The sequence below is a fragment of the Urocitellus parryii genome, chromosome 11 (assembly GCF_045843805.1).
Source record: "Urocitellus parryii isolate mUroPar1 chromosome 11, mUroPar1.hap1, whole genome shotgun sequence".
Classification (NCBI taxonomy): Eukaryota; Metazoa; Chordata; class Mammalia; order Rodentia; family Sciuridae; genus Urocitellus; species Urocitellus parryii.
Window position 1 is genome coordinate 43,593,712 of NC_135541.1, and position 17,485 is coordinate 43,611,196.

At 39.9% G+C, this 17,485-nt stretch overlaps 1 protein-coding gene across 3 annotated transcripts in view; it reads left to right on the forward strand.

Annotated features, from left to right (window-relative positions):
• The window catches only part of Nfia (nuclear factor I A), a 351,492-nt gene that overhangs the window by 233,063 nt on the left and 100,944 nt on the right, over nt 1–17,485 (forward strand). For all 3 annotated transcript variants that reach the window (XM_026407234.2, XM_026407231.2, XM_026407233.2), the window contains 2 exons: nt 595–669; nt 17,051–17,168. In XM_026407234.2, coding sequence (XP_026263019.1) covers nt 595–669; nt 17,051–17,168 — 193 coding nt within the window. The remainder of the gene's footprint in view (nt 1–594; nt 670–17,050; nt 17,169–17,485) is intronic.

The following is a 17,485-nucleotide window of genomic DNA, read 5'->3' on the forward strand; positions in this document are numbered from 1 at the left end:
AGCATTAACTCTTATTCGCTAAACAAATCTGAATTTTTATTTGTGCACAAAATAATTGTTTTTGGCATTATGTGGTTTAAGCTTGCTTTTTCCATCCTGGCTTTAAAAACAATTCTCCCTTTAGTACCTGTAGAAATGAAAGGAACATCCTTAGATCTTATTTGATTTAAATGAATGGATAACTAATCTTGATCAGATGTTTCTGGAGAGAATAATGTTTCAAAACTGTTCTAGAACTTGGCTGTCCTAACTGATCCTTAGGTATGCTGTTTCATCCCAATTGTTCAGGCCTCAGGGGTCACTCACAGGAACCACTTCTCTTAAATTGTCTTGATGAAGATTTCCTGCTGAATTTTTTTTTAACCGTCTCAAAAATCACCCAGTTGTTGTGTCATAGCTTTCCACAACCTCCAGATTCAAACCAAAAGCCAGCTTCATAACCAAATGACTGTGCCCACCCACATGAACTAACCAGGCAGCCTTGTATGAGATTAGGCAGCCCATTTCTTAATCATAATGAAAGTAATATTTAGAGTTTTGTTGTCAAATGTCTTCTATTTATGACTTTGTTTTCTTTTGTTTTTGTTTCCGCAGGACATTTGGGCTTCCAGGACAGTTTTGTCACATCAGGTGTTTTCAGTGTGACTGAGCTAGTAAGAGTGTCACAGAGTAAGTGTAATTTTGCTTTGATTTGGTACAGATTTGCCTTGAATTTGTGTTTACTTTCTGTCTAGGCTCCTAGAGACATAAAAATCTTTGAGAACCCACTTTTTGTTCTTCTCATTATTTTTGCCTTGCAGTGTGTTGGAAAGCCCTTGTTTTAAATCAGGAAAATTTTTTTAATGTGAGGCATTATGGGAAAGGACTGAAATTTTATGGATTCCCCAGGATATAATACAAACTTAATTTTTAAAAAATTCTGAATCTTCCCTGGTTTCTAAGAACTTCTGCATTTTAAAAGAATTTGTTTCTGACCTTTAAACAATGCTAATGCCTTCAGTATGAGTGACAGAATACAGCATGATCATTACCAGTTTGTCAATAATGACTAACAACAGTGAGGGAAGAGAACCTGTCACCACCCTGGTCTGTTGATCAAAGGCCTATTGATTGTGATTTTGCTATGACATAATCAGATAGTCCAAAAAAAGTATAGGAATCTGTCTATCTGTCCCTCTTACATACATACGTATACATTTGCCAAGTTGAATTCCCTCAAGAACATCTCTTTGTTTCTATTTAAAAGCATGCCTATCCTGGGCCTGGTGGTATACACTTGTAGTCCCAGCAACTTGGAAGGCTGAGGCAGGAGGACCACAAGTTCAGAGCAAGCCTCAGCAATTTAGGGAGACCCTAGGTAACTCAGAGAGACCTGTCTCAAAATAAAAAATAAAAAAGGCTGGGGATGGGGCTCAGAGGTTAAGCACCCCTGGGTTCAATCCCCAGTACCAAAATAAATAAAAATAAAAAAATAAAAGCTTGCCTACAATGACTATGATACTCTAGGTTCCAATAGAGAAAAATATCCAATATTAATAATTTTATCCCCCCCCCACACACCTAATTCAAAATACTGCTTGTAGAGAAAATTAACATTGTTTAAATTGCTTTCAATTGATATCAAGTCCTTTGTGGAATGAGGTAGAGTGAGCATTTTTTTTTTTTAAACCAGGGATTGAACTCAGCAGCACTCAATCACTGAGCCATATCCTTAGCCCAATTTTGTATTTTATTTAGAGACAGGATCTCACTGAGTTGCTTGGTGCCTCACTGTTGCTGAGGCTGGTTTTGAACTCATGATCCTCCTGTCTTAGCCTCGAAAGCTGTTAAGATTACAGATGTGCAACACCATATCTGGCGAGCATACATACTATTATTATTTCAAGTTCCTACCCCTTATTCACTGTGTTATAGGATGGCAAGGTTGATCAAATAAGCCAATCAACTCCATCATAAGACTTCAGGTCAGGCAAGTCAAGCCATCTTGATCGTCTAAGCCCAGATTCTGTTTTTTTCTTATTTTAGTCATTCCTAGGCTGGAAGAGTCTTAAGAAGGTAGGATAGAGCATGGCCGTAGAGGAGAATCCAAGACTGTTGAGCATTTACTTTCTGCCAGGCACTGTGCTAGACCTTTGTGTATATTACATAAGTTAATTCTTGCAATAAACTTGTCAGATATGAAATTGCCTCCGTTTTTACAGATGAGCTAAATTAAGGATCTATTTAAGTCATTTACCTGAATCAAACAGTAGGTGAATGCTTTTAGGAAATGCTGGAATCTGTACTCTTAGTCTGGCCCAAGGGAACTTGAAAAACTTACTTGTGTGAGTCTAATATACTCTAGTGGGAAGATAACTATAGGTGTTAGAATTCAGGAGGCTAGGGACTCCCAGGCTGATACTGAGGTGTTCCAGTGGAGGAAAATCAGAGTCCTAGGGAATGAGACCTTCAGAGCATCAGGTTAGCACTTGAGACAGAGAAGTTGCAGCTGTCTTACTGATGTATGCTTAAAGTACCCACCAGGTAAGTAAAGACAAGGTTGCTTTGTTAACGTGGAGGGAATATATACCTACTTATCACACATCTGATTAGCTAGCTCTTTGTCATAGACAAATAACAATGCATGTGTATATGTATTTTAACTTTGAAAGATTCTTGAAAATGACTAATATTCTACATTTTTCTTATAAGTTTAGTAATACAATGTGAAGAGCATACCTGCCATCATACCAAGATCCAAATATTAAAGAGTTAAAAGATCCTTTTGACTCTCAAGATTGGAACACTAGACCATTTTATTCTTCCCTAGCTGCTGTCATGCTTACATTTAGTCTTCACTACCATTGATTTGCTCAGGCCTAGGATTGTAGAAGGTCTACTCTGCTCAGAATAATCCCCAGCATCTCATCCTTCTTCTACTTCCTGTGCTTCCCTCTCAGGTTCTATTTCCCAAAGTGTGTCAGTACGTGCTTGGACCTCCATTCAGTCTAAGATAACGTGGTTGCCAAGTGAATTCTAAACCTGCCTTTACGATTGCCAGAGGGTTTGAACAGACCTGGGATTGAATTTGCAGAGGGACCTGGATTTGTTTCCTGTCCCCATGTAGGTTTTGTAGCTGATGCCTGGCATCCTGAACATCCTTCAGCTCCTGCTTCTCAGTTCTGCACACTGCTGTGTAATCGCTCTGGGACTCACTCACACATGGCCTTGTGCTGACGGAAACTGTTTGGCAAGAATGGAACGGGGCTGTGTCAGCTAAATCATGGCTTCAGGCCAAACTGGTCAGTTGTATTCCAGAGACCCCCTCTTCCTTGTAGATCTTTAATCTAGGTTTGTCAGGGTATATTTTACAAATTGCCTTGGTTGCTGGGATAGGGATCCTCAAGCTCATGTTTCCTCGCCTACACACCTTTTTGAAAGACTTAGCACTCAAGCCATGTGAGAGTGTTGGGATCTTTAACCACTCCTCACAGCACTGCCCTCTGCCTTCAGCACCCACATTTCAGAGCTGCTAGTGGACACATCTTTCAGAAGCGTAGGGCTGAGGTACATTCTGCATCCCCGAAATAGAAACTAATTGGCACATAAGTTGATTAAACCCATGATGGTAGTCCTGTTTGGAACATCATGTTATGTCAATATGAAAAACTATAGTTGCTAGCATTTCTCAAATGCACACCAGGTGCCAGGCATCATGCTAAGCACTTGATAAACACTCACTCATTCAATCTTTGCACGGTTGGTGTCAATGTCCCTTTTTACAGGTGAAGGAGACCGTGATGCTCAAGAGGTTAAGCATCTCACCCTTTTACTTTGCTGAACTCAGCTGGCTGACTGCAGGCATTTTTGTCATGACCTCTCCTATAACTGCATTACAGAACTAAATAGAATCCAATGAGTCTGTGCTTTTATTGAGTAATCAGTTCTGAATGAGTTGATAAACTTTTAGTTTATTAACTTGAACGTTTCAAAAAGACGGTTAAAGCTATTTTTATGTGAACCAAAACATCTAAAATAATTAATATTTTTTTCCTGGATATGTTTTTTAGGTATGATTTTGTTTTTGATGAATAGATTTTATATTGTTTAATTTTGTTTTCAGTGCTGGGGAATCAAACCCCAGGGCTTTGTGCTTGGTAGGCAAGCACTCTACTACTGAGCTAAGTCCCCAGCCTTGACTTTATATTTTTTACAGCTGTTTTTTGAGGTTTATAGTTTTAGGTTAACAGAAATTCCTTATATTCCCCCAACAATTCCCCCTAAGAACTTTCAATAGTATGGTCTACATCTTATAAATGATGAGTCAATATTAACACATGAATATAAACCAAAACCCACAGTTGTACATTAGGGTTCACTTTTGTGCTTTTCTTCACATACCTTCTACCAGTCTCAACAAATGTATAGGGATGTGTATCCACTGTTACAGTATCACGGGCAATACTTTCACTGTCCCCAAAATGCCATGCTCCACCTTTTCATGTTAACCATCTTTTAATTCTCTCTGGAGTTTTGCCTTTCACCTGGATGTTGTCAGTGGCCTTAATGTCTTAGAGTTTCTTCCCCTGGGCTGCCGATTTCTTAACCTCCTCCTGTGTGTCCCAGCCCCATCCATTCCTTCACCCCCTAATCCCAGCTAAAATAGCTTTACCTTGAAACATTCTTTCTACTTAGTATTCAGTTTTACATTTGAAAATATAAATATTTACTTTCCCCAGGTTTCCAGTTAGTTTCTGTTTTTAGCTTTCCTCCTTTTAACTGTAATAGAGGAGGAAGGTGCTATTTCAGTATTTCCTCATGAGGACTCTGAAATAACCATGTGCCAAGTTTGCTGTTTGTAATAGTGTTACTACCAAGGTGGCAATGGCAGAGAAGGCTCTTGGTTTAGCCTCACAGATTCAGAGGTGAGGACCAGGCAGCCAGGGTGCTTGACGTTAAACTGTACCCATCAGGATTCCTGATGGTTGACGGAAGCTTCCCAGCTCACCCCTGCCTTCTGCCCACCACCCTTTAATTTTTGATATTATCATCTAAAGTCCATGAAAGGCATAAAAAGGAGAGATCTGTTACTGCCACAAATAAAGTCCCACAGAATAAAAATAACTCTGTATTTGTCCTTTGCTTTCTTTCCCCCTTTGTGGAAAGGCCATCAGACACTAGATCTGGTTGCTTTATTACCTTGCCCCTTGGGAGGGGAGAATTCAGACCACTGGACATGGTGCCAGAGGGAGGGGAGGAGAGGTGGTGCGTGCTAGCGGCGAGGTTCAGAATCACTCCTGTTGTTTTAGCATAATACTGGGAGGAAGGAGACAGGAACCATCTGTTGAGATGGCTCTTACATGATGCTGCATCCTCAAACAAAGCCTTCTAGAGGCATTTTCAGATTGGTCTCTTTCCCTCAAGTTGCTACAAAGAGCTCACTCTGCTTGCTGCTAAGTCATGCCGCTTAGAGAGCTCTCAGCTCTTTTGTTTATTTTGCAGCCAGTGTTTTCCTCAAAGTATGTGCTCTGAGGCTGTCAAATACCCCTGCTAGTATGAACTCAGAAAGTTCTCCCCAAAACTCCACTCCTTATTGCCATTTCCTTCTAAAGTGCTGACTCTATTTTACTTGAAGTTGGTGGAGTGACTCTGAAACCTTAAATACTTCACTGGAAAAGAGGAAAACCACAAATACATACAGGCCATTGTGACTCTGGCCTGGTGTGTTCTAATTTTCTAGCAGTGGTTTGTATACCCAAGCTGGCTGCAAGGGTTAAGTAAACTTCGTGGCTAAGGATGACTTCATGGCCCTGGAATTTTGAAAAGCTGGGGATTCTCAGTACACTGTGGCCAGCCTTAGCGTCTTTGGGTGTGAAAACCACTCTCAGTTACCCAGACTGATTTTTGGTTCCTGTTGCACTGCTGCAGAATCTATTAAAATCCAGCAGCTGAATTGTCCTGGCTCTGCCACAAAGCCCGGCTGCTGGGTGGACTTCAGGATTCCCGAGTTGTTTGTCAATGAGAGTGGAAGTGAATGGAACCAGGCATATGCCTCAGCCTGGCATGAGGTGGCACCCTAGTGGCTGTTTTCTGCCTTGGAAATGTGCACTCTGGATTTTCACACAGAAATCGTCATGAAGATCCAAATGCTGTACATTTTAACAATTCCTTCTTAAGTCTCTAAGTCCTTGGCATGTCTTCAAGGGTCCATATCCACACACGTAGATTTTTCAGGCCAGCAGCTTAATGATTGGCCATGGTCTAGCCTGACATTATGGCGCGGCTGAAGCAGAGTGAACTCAGCTGCAAGGCACAGTAAGAAAATGAAACTCTTTGGTAGGAACAAGCCCAAACTTGAAAATACAAAATGTTCTTACACAGAAGACCTAAGGAGGAAATGGGTCTCAGATAAGAAATTCCAGACGTCCGGTCCTCTGGGGGTGCCATTTAAATATTTGCAGTACTTTAGATCTTTATTAAAGTGGGATAGATTTGAAACTTTCTTGTCTGAGCAAGTGGCCCGTTGGTTCTCCTCTGTTAAGTAACACGGTAGCTGTGAATTGTGGCATGGAAATTAATTTTAAAATAATTTGTATTCTTAAGCAAGATTTTCTTTTGAATGAAACCATTTGGGTTTGAGCATTAAAGGAAGAAACAAAAAGATGATAATAAAAGATAGACTGCAGCCCTAGCACGAACAGTTGCTGTGACCTTGCCTTTTGTCTGCCATTACACAATTCAATGGCAGTCCACTCAAACTATGCTCTCGATCAATATCCTATTAAAGCAGCACAAAAAGTCTCCATAAACTTAGTGGTTAGCTATGTTTATAAATGGAACTCGGCATAATTAGATGGTCAATAGCAGGCTCTACTAGTAATTTTAAAATGAACATAACACATTTTGTCTCTGTAGAAGTCAGTGGCACCTCTTCTCTTCTGGAATGAGGGTATGGTGTATAGCACACAAAAGGGTGGATAGCCCTTTAAAAAAGTATGTTTATCTCCAGTATACAGTTTTTAAAATGCTGATTGGCTCTCTCTCTCTCTCTCTCTCTCTCTCTCTCTCTCTATATATATATATATATATATATATATATATATATTTATTTATTTATTTTGCATTTTTCCTGTCCAAACCACCTTATTCTGATATACTATGGCATTGCAACTGTTTCATTTTCTACTTTTAGTCAACCCCTCATAAAGAGACACAATAATAAATGTTGCCACACTCTTAGAAGGAAAAACATCAGTCTGACTGGCTTAATTGAGTGAATTTCCTTTACTATAATTCAATAAATTTTCAAAATAAATATTGAAATTAAATTAGTTCAGAAGGATGTTTTGTTGTATGATTTTTTTCCTTGACATATTTGGGATGAATATTTGGCTAGTCAAGCTGGCAGCCAATGGAATGGCCTGGCAGTAATGGATCATTACATCAAACTACCCTTTCTTCTGAGTCTCGGCTCACAATACGGGTGGCCAAACATGATTTCTCCTCTCCTGCCCTCCTCACCCATGGAGAGTGAGAGGCAGCCGCACCCTTAGGCTGATGCTGTCTTCAGCTGACTTGGCCCTGCCAACTGAAATGTGCACGATTCCTGTGCTGGATAGGAGCCTGGCCATTGTATCATGGGCCACTGTACTGGCTGAAATTAGAAGTAGGGCCGGAAGGAGCTCATGACGTCAGCAGGGCTTCTGGTGATGCTGTTCGTGAAGGTCTGGTTCTTTTGTTACCCTTGTACTCCTACCACCTTTCTGGTTAAAGCCGGCAGTGAAGGTTCTCACGGCAGGATTTGAGGGCTTTTTGTTCTCTGTTCTCTGTTCTTAGCTAAAGCTCCCATTAAATCTACTAGACTGTGAACACTCTTATTATAAAGATTTGACCTAGGGAAAAGCAAACACATGATACCTGATGAACACACAAATTGGTTGTCATGGCGTCTATTTCTATGTTCATCTATTTCTAATCTTTTCCAAGTCATCCATTGTTTATGCTTCCTGTGTATAACATATAAAGTCCATATTCAAGATGGCAGCATGGTATCACAAGATAGTTCAGGATATAGAGTCAGGGATCAAACATTGCCATTTATGAACTACACAACTTTGGATAATATTTAACTCCTTGAGCTGTGTCCTCCTCATAGGTTATAATCATTTAGTTAATCAAAGCATATTCAAGTCTCAACTGAGTGAGGCGACTAAGTCTGCCTGCTGAAATAGTAATAACTCTCAGGAGTGTTATATGGATTAAGTAAGAAATTATCTAGTGTCTGATGTATTGTAGATGCTCAATAATGGCAACTACTGTGACCATTCCTGAATGAAGTTTCTGCCCCTGATATTTCACTGTGTGCTCAGAGCAGATCCTTGAACAGATCGCTGCCAGCATTATTATTAAAAATATGCCTGCATATAAATTTAAAAAGAACAATTTTAGTATTGTGTTCTAATAGTCGATATATTTAGAAAAAGACATCATAGTGACCCCTTCAGAGCTAATAGTTCTAATAGAACAAGAGCATGCCAATCCTACCCTTCATCTGCCCCTACATCTGCTGTGGGAAGCCAGAAAATTCTTATTCTTCACATTTTTATCCAGTGCCTTTATTTCAGCATTATTTTGGAAGCTACTCTCCAAGGGTTTCTATTCAGTAACAAAGTACTTTAAAATTCTCAATCTAATACTGACACAATTTTAACTTTTTAAAACGGCCTTCCAGGTTTTGACTATTTGTATCAGAGTTTTAAAAATAATACTTAGTTCTAAAGTATTTAAAATTTCTCTTTTACTCATATTATGAACAATAATTCTGGAGGTTATTACTGACAAAGTGCTTTCTAGTAAACCTAGATGTGATTTAAGTGTGATTTAAAAATTAAAATAGTTCTTCTGGAAAATGCTGAAAAATGATTATTTTTGTAGACAGTTGGATTACTATGTTGTTGGGAAGGGGCTCTGTTGTTATAGTTTGTTTCCTAATAGCTAATAGTCAGATAGTCCCCAGGGTATTCTTGGCAAAGGGGCTCATGGGTAGATGCCCTTCTCTGGTTTATAGATCATCATAGTGAAAAGACATCTTAGGCCATCAAATCCATACCCTTTCAGGGAAGACTGAATCCCGTGGCTAAGGCTATATTCTAAACGGGTACTACATTTGACCTCAACCAAAAGCCGAGATGAGATGATACTCTAAAATGCAGAAAATCAATTTCAGTCCCAAAGGCAGAAGCCACTAATGCAGGAGATCACTCAGCATTGCTCACCCCTCCGTGACTGCTCCACTAGACTAAGTGTCAGGGCCCTATGTCCAGTGGAACACTAGCTGACACTTCTCACACCAAAGACCCATAAAAACAAAAAAGTGAGAAGGAGGAGGATGGCATAGAACTTTTGCTACTTAGGTGGTAGGAGATAATTATTTTTCTATTTGAATGTCATTCAATTCCTCTGCCTAGTAGTTCATGACAAAGAAAAGACAGGGAGACCAGATATGTGGGTTTTATCACTATTTCTTTGGGCAGATAGTGTAGGAAATACCTGCATTCAAATCCCTGTTCTGTTACTTATTTAGCTGTATGATATTGATTACATTACTAAACCTCACAGCTGATTTTTCTTATTTGTAAGTGATAATAATACAAATACATATTCCATAGGGGCATTGTGAGGATGAAATGAGATCACTCAAGTAAAACACCTAGTACATTGCCTGTCATGTAATAAAAGGTCAATAAGTATTAATTCTTAGCTATGTTTCATTAACAAGCTCATATGATTGTAGTTCAATTGAACAAACATTTGTTGCATGTGTAGTATATGAAGCAACCTATGCTGTATGCTGAGAGGAATATAGAAGGAAGCAGGAGGAAGTTCTTTCCTCTAGGGCACATATCTAAGTTTCTTGAGACCCAAGACTGAGCTTTCTTTATGGCAATAAAGTGCCAGACTATGCCTGGTTTACAAATTAAACTCACAATAATTATCTGTCAAAGATAAACCAACTTCATGATGTGGAGTGGGGTAGAAGAGGGTATTAGTGAATTGTTCTCATTTTAATAAAATGGAAATATTTTATCAAAATAACAATTACTCCCTCTTCCCCTCCTGGCAAAACACACACACACACACACACACACACACACACACACACACATTCACTCCTTGTGTCCACAAGTTGTAGTTGTATGAACATGGTGGTCTGTGTTAGCAGATGCCTTCATGGGGTTAAAAACATTCTGCTGACTTTTGGCACCTAATGTTACATTTCATAAAAAGCATTGCTTAAATCTTTTAATAGCAGGCAAGCTCATTTTCACAAGAGGGAAATCCATGTTTTAGTTCAGTGTATTTCTTTTATGTTCCTGTTTGGAAAACCATACTCCTGGCCCGCATTTGGTCAGATCTTTTAGAAAGCAAGGGTAGAAAGAGGAGATCAGCACAGGGTTTACAGACCAGAAATCTGCTTGGCAAAGGAGTTGCTGAAGACTGTGGCGTAGAAGCTGCAGAGAAAGTACCTTTATGATTGATTTCCATTCAAGTCAGACTGACTGCAGTGTGGTCATTTTTCTAACCCATAACTGCTCACACTGCAGCAGTCTGCTATCTGCAGGGTGTCTGAATTATAGCAGTCTATGTCCGTGTTACCTCTTACACAAATTACTTACACTGGTTTCTTTTTCCATGCAAATTCATCAGTTTTACAGCCCCTTGTAGCCACAGTCAGGAAACTCTGGCAGAGAACACAAATTGATAAAATGAGTTAATTTTACTATACTTTTTTTTTTCCTTTCTAAAAGCCCTCTCTCATAAGCAGTGTTCAGGAAGCATATTACAGTAAAAGGAAGATAACAAAGGAGTTGGATTTTCTTGCCATAAATTACTTTCCAAGTTAATTCGCTTTAACGATGATTCTAGATTTGCTTGAGTTTTCATAGCATTGTGCATTTTACAACTCTGCCTTTTATGGAAAGAACAAGTATTTTCCCATGTTCACTCCTATTGTGCCAATGACATGGACTTTCTTACAAGATCTTTGCCACCGGAATGCAAAACAACACTAAATTGTTCTGGGCCCATAGAACTCTGTGCTGCCATTGGACTCCCCACCCCCCATCCCTGCCAGGCTCAAAGCACAAGCTTTCAATGAATGTCTTAAATTATGTAATCAGAAGAAAAACACACTTCATTTTTTTTTTTTGCAGTTATTTTATAAGTTGTAAATTGAATGCTAGAACCTGATAGTCTTCCTGGGGAAGGGATCTGTTGCCGTTATTCCATATTATTTAATGGCCATGCAGATTTGAGGGATGGACAGTGATGATGGTTATTCTCTAAAATGTAAACCCCACAAGGGCAGGAGTTTTCATATATCTTGTCCACTGGCGTATCTTGAGCTTCTGGAACCATGCCTGGGCCTTGAAAGTGCTTCATGGATATGCATTGAATCCTATTGAATGCAGCCCAAGAGGACAGGTGCCATTAGCAATAGGCTGGACACAATAGTCATTTAGTTAATGCTCCCAGATGATTCCTGTTGGACAAGTTATAAAACCAGTGCACATCATCTCCCAGGCAGAGTAACTTGAAAATTTGGATAGAATTTTTCTTCCATTGTCCTCTGTTTCCAACAATGCAAGCCTGAGCAGATTGTCTCTGGTGGATGGCAGAAGTTCAATAACCACAACCTTATCCAGCTATTAATGTGTACAGAGGAGCAGGTCATTAAGAGGGTTGGCTACTAAAGTAACCCCTCTCTTCCAATGGCCCACATTACTATAATGATTCCTTAATAGCAAACCATTTATTAAGAAATGACACAGAATGTTCTACTGACAACAGGAGGGGGATGCATGACTAGAAATAACATCTAAAGATACAATTTTCAAAAGTTAACCTTTTAAGAAAAACTCCTTGGTGGAACTTCAGGCCAGAATCATTGCAATAATGCTTAAGAAATGTGGAGCTCGTCCCTACTCCTTATACCCATTTGTACAACTCTGAGTATCATTTTTGCATGGTTTAAGGTTTAGGGGGGCAAAAGAGGAGAATAACTATTTACTTTCCTTAATTCAAAGCATATTTATTGATTATCAACTGTGTACACAAAACTGCAGTGAGCTGTTTAGGAACACAAAAGCAGCTCCAGGATCTGCAAGATTAAAGGTCATGTGGTATGGCCTCTGTCCTCATGACCTGGGAAAGTTGCTTTGCCTCTTTTTGCCCCAGTTCCTTCCTAGTGGTGGTGGAAGGATTAAATGGGTTGATATACTCAAAATTTTAGTCTAGCATCTGTCCTATAACTGGTATTTAATAAATTGCCATGGTGATGATGGTAACAGTGGTGGGTGATGGTGACAATGGTACTTTTTCATGTTTGTCATAATTACTGTTAGAATTATGAGACCCAAGAGTTTCAATGACTTAACCAAATTATGCAGGGAATTACTGCAAAGCATGGGACTGTACACAATCTCTCACAGTACCAGACTAGCACTTTGTTTTAATCCTACATGATGTCTATCTTTAGAGCCTTCAAAATGCAAACCACTCTAGTTAGGAAGAAAATATTACATCTGAGAGTTTTAAAAATGACAAAGCCTATCACCAAGTGCCAATGCAGCAAAATCAGATTTCACAATGTATGGGAGAACAGGATGAAACTTTTGCGGTCAGTCCAGTCCTTCCTTACTGTCCCCATGTTCAATTGGCAGAGTCCACATAATCTCTGTAACCACCAGAAGGTAGTTAGTTGTTAGCCACAGAAGTCTAATGTGATATCCTGGACAGCCAGAAATTAACTGACACTGGACAAGTCATTTAACTCTTCACAAATTTTATGAGTTCCCTAATTTTGCAAAAAGAGGATAAAATGCCACTGTGAGCCAAGAAGTGCACTGTTTTACATACATCTTATTGATATATTTGTTAAAACAATACAATCATTTATTTATGTCCTTTCAGAGTGTATAGTTAGGAACAAGTCTTTTAGGCCTGCTGACTATCTGGAGGCAGTATCAGATATTTATCATAAAAAAAGTCTACTGTCTTTCTGGACAGCATAGATTAGGCCTCCCTTCCCTCTCACTAGGGTGCCTGCATCAATATTCCCTTCTTCTAGAACCTTTAGCCTTTTTCATGTATCTGTATACTGTTGCTACTGCTCCTCACATTCAACCATTACTATTTACCTGCTCAGAAACTGTCATGGATTCCACAGATCATGCACTCTACTTCCTATCTCCAAACTTATGCTTCATCATTTTACCTAGAAAGCCTCTCCTATCTCCTGTGTGTCTCTAAATCTGCACACCTTCAAAGGCTTTGGATAAGTGCCCAATCTTCCCAGCGTCAACCAGTTTCTGATCTCACAAGCCAGTGGGATCAGTGGTTCCTCTGAATTTTCCCAACACATTCTTTGCATTTCTCCTGTGAGATGTAGCATGTTCAGCGTTGTGTTAGATATTCAGGTGTTATTTCAGTGTTCCACTTAGTCATAAACATTTCAGGGACTGAGACACCATAGGCCTTTTTTATTATCTTAAGTTGAAGACAGTTTTTATATAGAAGAGTCAGTGTGGTGCAGTAGGAAAGGCCCTGGGCAGACATGCTTAAATTATAACACGGACTCCCTTTTGCTTTTCTGTAACAGAGGGCAAGTTATTTAACCTCAGTCTGAGGCTTAGTTCTCTTGATTTAGAAAATGTACTTTCCTGAGAAGGTTGTTTTGAGGATTCAATTTAGTAGTAAATAAAGTGCCCATCAAAATGTGGCCTTACAGGTACTCAGAGAAGCCTGCCTGCAGCTACCTCTGGAATGTGTGACCCATCAGAGGCTCTTTCTCCTATTTCCAGGTTGGAGACACTGAGAATGCCAAGCCCAGTGCAGGGACACTCTGACAGGGACTCCTACCCTCAGGTGTGAGTCTTCTCTTTGGTAGAATGGCGTCACTGAGTTAAAATCCATCCCTATGGGCTGACCCTCCACATGACATCTACACAAAGGCAACAACAGGGCTATGTTCCCTTGTGTAGACCCTTGAAGAAGGCAAAGTTGTGTCTGTGTATTGGTAGGGTGACTTAATCCAGGTTGTGAAACTCAGTCTCATTTCAGAAACTTAGTGATGTTTTAAAATTCAAGAGATGCACAAACCAGTTTGCCAAGCTCTCAGTTACCCGCCAGCAACCCAGTAGGCCGTTTGGGCAGGAGCACCACGCTGCTGGGCCACCTAGTTCCATTTCCTGCATTACCATTACAGTGCACTAAGTGGCTCACAGGAAGTAAAGACAGGGAAAAGCTAAGGAGTACTCATGTGGGCATACTGGGTTTTTTCATCTGTCTAAGGTGGGCCTACCATATTTACATTGCATTTTTGTTCCTTCACCTATTCACATGTTTAAAAGATAATTGAAAGAAAAGAACCTTTTCTAGGGTAGGTGAAGAGTTCAATAGAAGTGCTGCTGATGTTCACCACTAGGTAGAGGGCTTCAAATTTCTCTCCTTAGTCCATGTCAGACCTTCTCTCTCACATCTCACTCTTTCTTTCTCCTTCCAAGAGCCAGGTTGTAGAAGATCTTGCTATTCCCTCCACACTTGGGAATGAAGCAGCTTCTCCACCCAGATGAGGCCTCAGCTCCACTCTGAAATTTGTGAAAATCTACTACAGGACTTTGTCACTGAGGGGCTTTGTCCCCGACTCTTTGTTAGTTAAGGAGAGGTGTGACTCTCTGGGTTCTAGGAGGCCAGGGCAGTCACAAAACAAACATAAAATGCCATGAGCTAGAATAGAAGTTTAATAAAATGAATTTAATATACAAAGACAATTATGGAATGACATTATTAATTAGAACTTTGTTTACACTTATTGTCATTTGATTTTGCACGAAAGCCCTCCCTCCCTAAGAGCCTGTCATTGAGGTGGGTTCGAATATCAAAAAGCATATGTGGATTTCAGGGCTTTCCACTTCTTCACACTGACTGTTCTTAATGTAATGACAGTTGTGACTAAGGCTTGGTTATTGCTATTATCAAACCACACAGTGTTTATTCTTAGAAATAAGTGCTCTCATACCGTCGGATTCCACAGTTTCTTACAGCACCACACTTCATCCGGTTTCCTGAGCAGTGATCCCGGGAATAATCCCATTATTACAACACAGTCAACAGTCAGCACCTTCTCTTGGTTCCAGTTTCTGAGTAACTTACATCAGGCTCCTTTTCCCCCTTTGTGTTGAGACCCCGTGCCCATCTTACCTCGTTTAAAAGACACCAGTGGCCTCTCTGTTTTTACTGAGTCTATTCTTCAGCCACCCTCCATCTCTCCGACAGAGTGGTACTTTAAGATTGTCAGTGCAAACTTGGTGGTAGCATTCCCACCCATTACCTCTGGTCAGTGGGTAAAACTCAGGCAGCTGCAAGTCCATTTGACCAGTTCTTACTTGCTGCCTCCTGGTGTCAGGGATTATGTCAGGTGCTTGACAACATTACCCAGCAGTTCTACTCACAGTGGGGAGGGTAAATGCTTGATAGCTTACAAACCTGGGAATGTGCTGGATTCAAATCCACACTCCCTAAAGAAGTCTGCCAGAGCCCTCATGAGCCAGTCTCAGCCACACCCTCCCCTCCATGCCTTACATGCTGGATCACATGAGGACGTCAGAAATCCAGTAAACAGTTTGTGCACCTCATGCTGTTTCTTCTACTGAGAAACCCTCTTTTCTTCCCAGTTGCATAAAGCCTCCTCCTCTTATCAGCATTGCTCTCAAGCATCACATTTTTCGAGGCCTTTTTATTCACTTGAACCTCTTAGTCCCCAGCTAGGTTAGGCACCCTCTTCTTTGCAGCTATATCACTTTAGGAGTAACTGTCAGAGGACTTCAGATTGTCGTTAAACTAATCTGCCAGACTTTCCCTCTAGAGCTGTTTATGGAGGGACCATATTGTTCACACAGCTACCCTCCTCATCCAGCACAGGCCCTCAGTTATGAAAATCCCTGGTTCACGATGTCCTAAATTATTCTTTCTTCTGATGGATATTATCCTATACTTATTTATATTTCTACATATAAGGGATTAACTCTGTGCAATGTACAATAATATATGGGTCTGTTTTCCTGCTTTTGCATAATCTTTGAAAAAAGAGATTATTTGCACTAAGGTAGTCTCATGATAATTTCACAGTAAGTTGTTTTATAGGATTGGTAGATGTTATTTATTCACTAATTTGTAAAGGACATTTTTACAAATACAGAGGATCACATCTCAGTGAGGATCAGCTTGCAAACCACATATTATCAAAATTGAACCAGAGCTTGGCCAATTCTTCTATAAGAGGAGAGATAATAAATATTTTTGGCTTTGTGGGCCACATGGTCTCTGTTGTAGCTATGTCCTCTGATGTTACAGTGGCACAGCAATCACAGATGATACGTAAATGACGGTATGCTAGTGATCAGTAAAGCTTTAGTTACAAAAACTGTGGTGTGGGCAATAAGTTACCAGGGAGGATAAACACAAGTGTGAGGAGGTAGGCGGGGTGCTGAGGTGATCCAGAGTAAGGAAGAGTTGCACATTTTACCTCGTAAGACATTGGGCATGGGTGGCCTAGAGAGAAATTTGCTCTGACCATAGTTCAGAACAGAATTCCAAAATACAGATGAGGAAAAATTGTCAGGATCAAAGTTAGAAAAGCATAGGGAATGTTGTTTTCATTCATTCAAGAAAAGTTTAAGACCAAAACACAGAGAAACGTTTTTGTTTAAAGCGTCCAGGAATGTTATAACACTGGTGACAGTTGACTATTACAAAAAGAGAAAAGATGAAAGGTACGATAGGAAAAAACATGCCTTTCTGGTGTACACTATTTTTATTGTCAACATTCCTTTGAAGTCAGGGTTGATTACTTATTATTTTGGATAAGCTTCCGAGATAAATGCAAAAAGGAAAGGTGCTAAATGAAACAGTGAAATAGACTTTCATTGATCTTCTTTTCACAGAACTTAACTGATGTTTCTTCTTTTTTGTTTTGTTTTTTTTTTTTTGTCTTTTTTTTTTTTCATTCTAGCACCAATAGCTGCAGGAACTGGCCCCAATTTTTCTCTCTCAGATTTGGAAAGCTCTTCGTACTACAGCATGAGTCCAGGAGCAATGAGGAGGTCTTTACCCAGCACATCCTCTACGAGGTAATTCCGTGGCTCTTAAAGAGGTTATGCCACATAGTTGCACACTTTGAATTTAATTCTGGGCCTGCTTGGCACTTAGCGATGTGCCAATAATAATAGACAATACCAAAGAAGTGGGTTCAGCTCCAGCAAGCTGTCAGTCTCATTGGGGAGACAAGGCAAACACATGTGAAGCAGAAAAAAATATATACATATTTACATGTGTACATACCTGCATATCTACCGGACAGTTGAAAACACTGAGCTAACTTTGTGTCATGGGCTAAAAGAGTTTTAAAAGGCTTTGCCCAAAAGGCATGACTTGTGCTGAGCTCTGA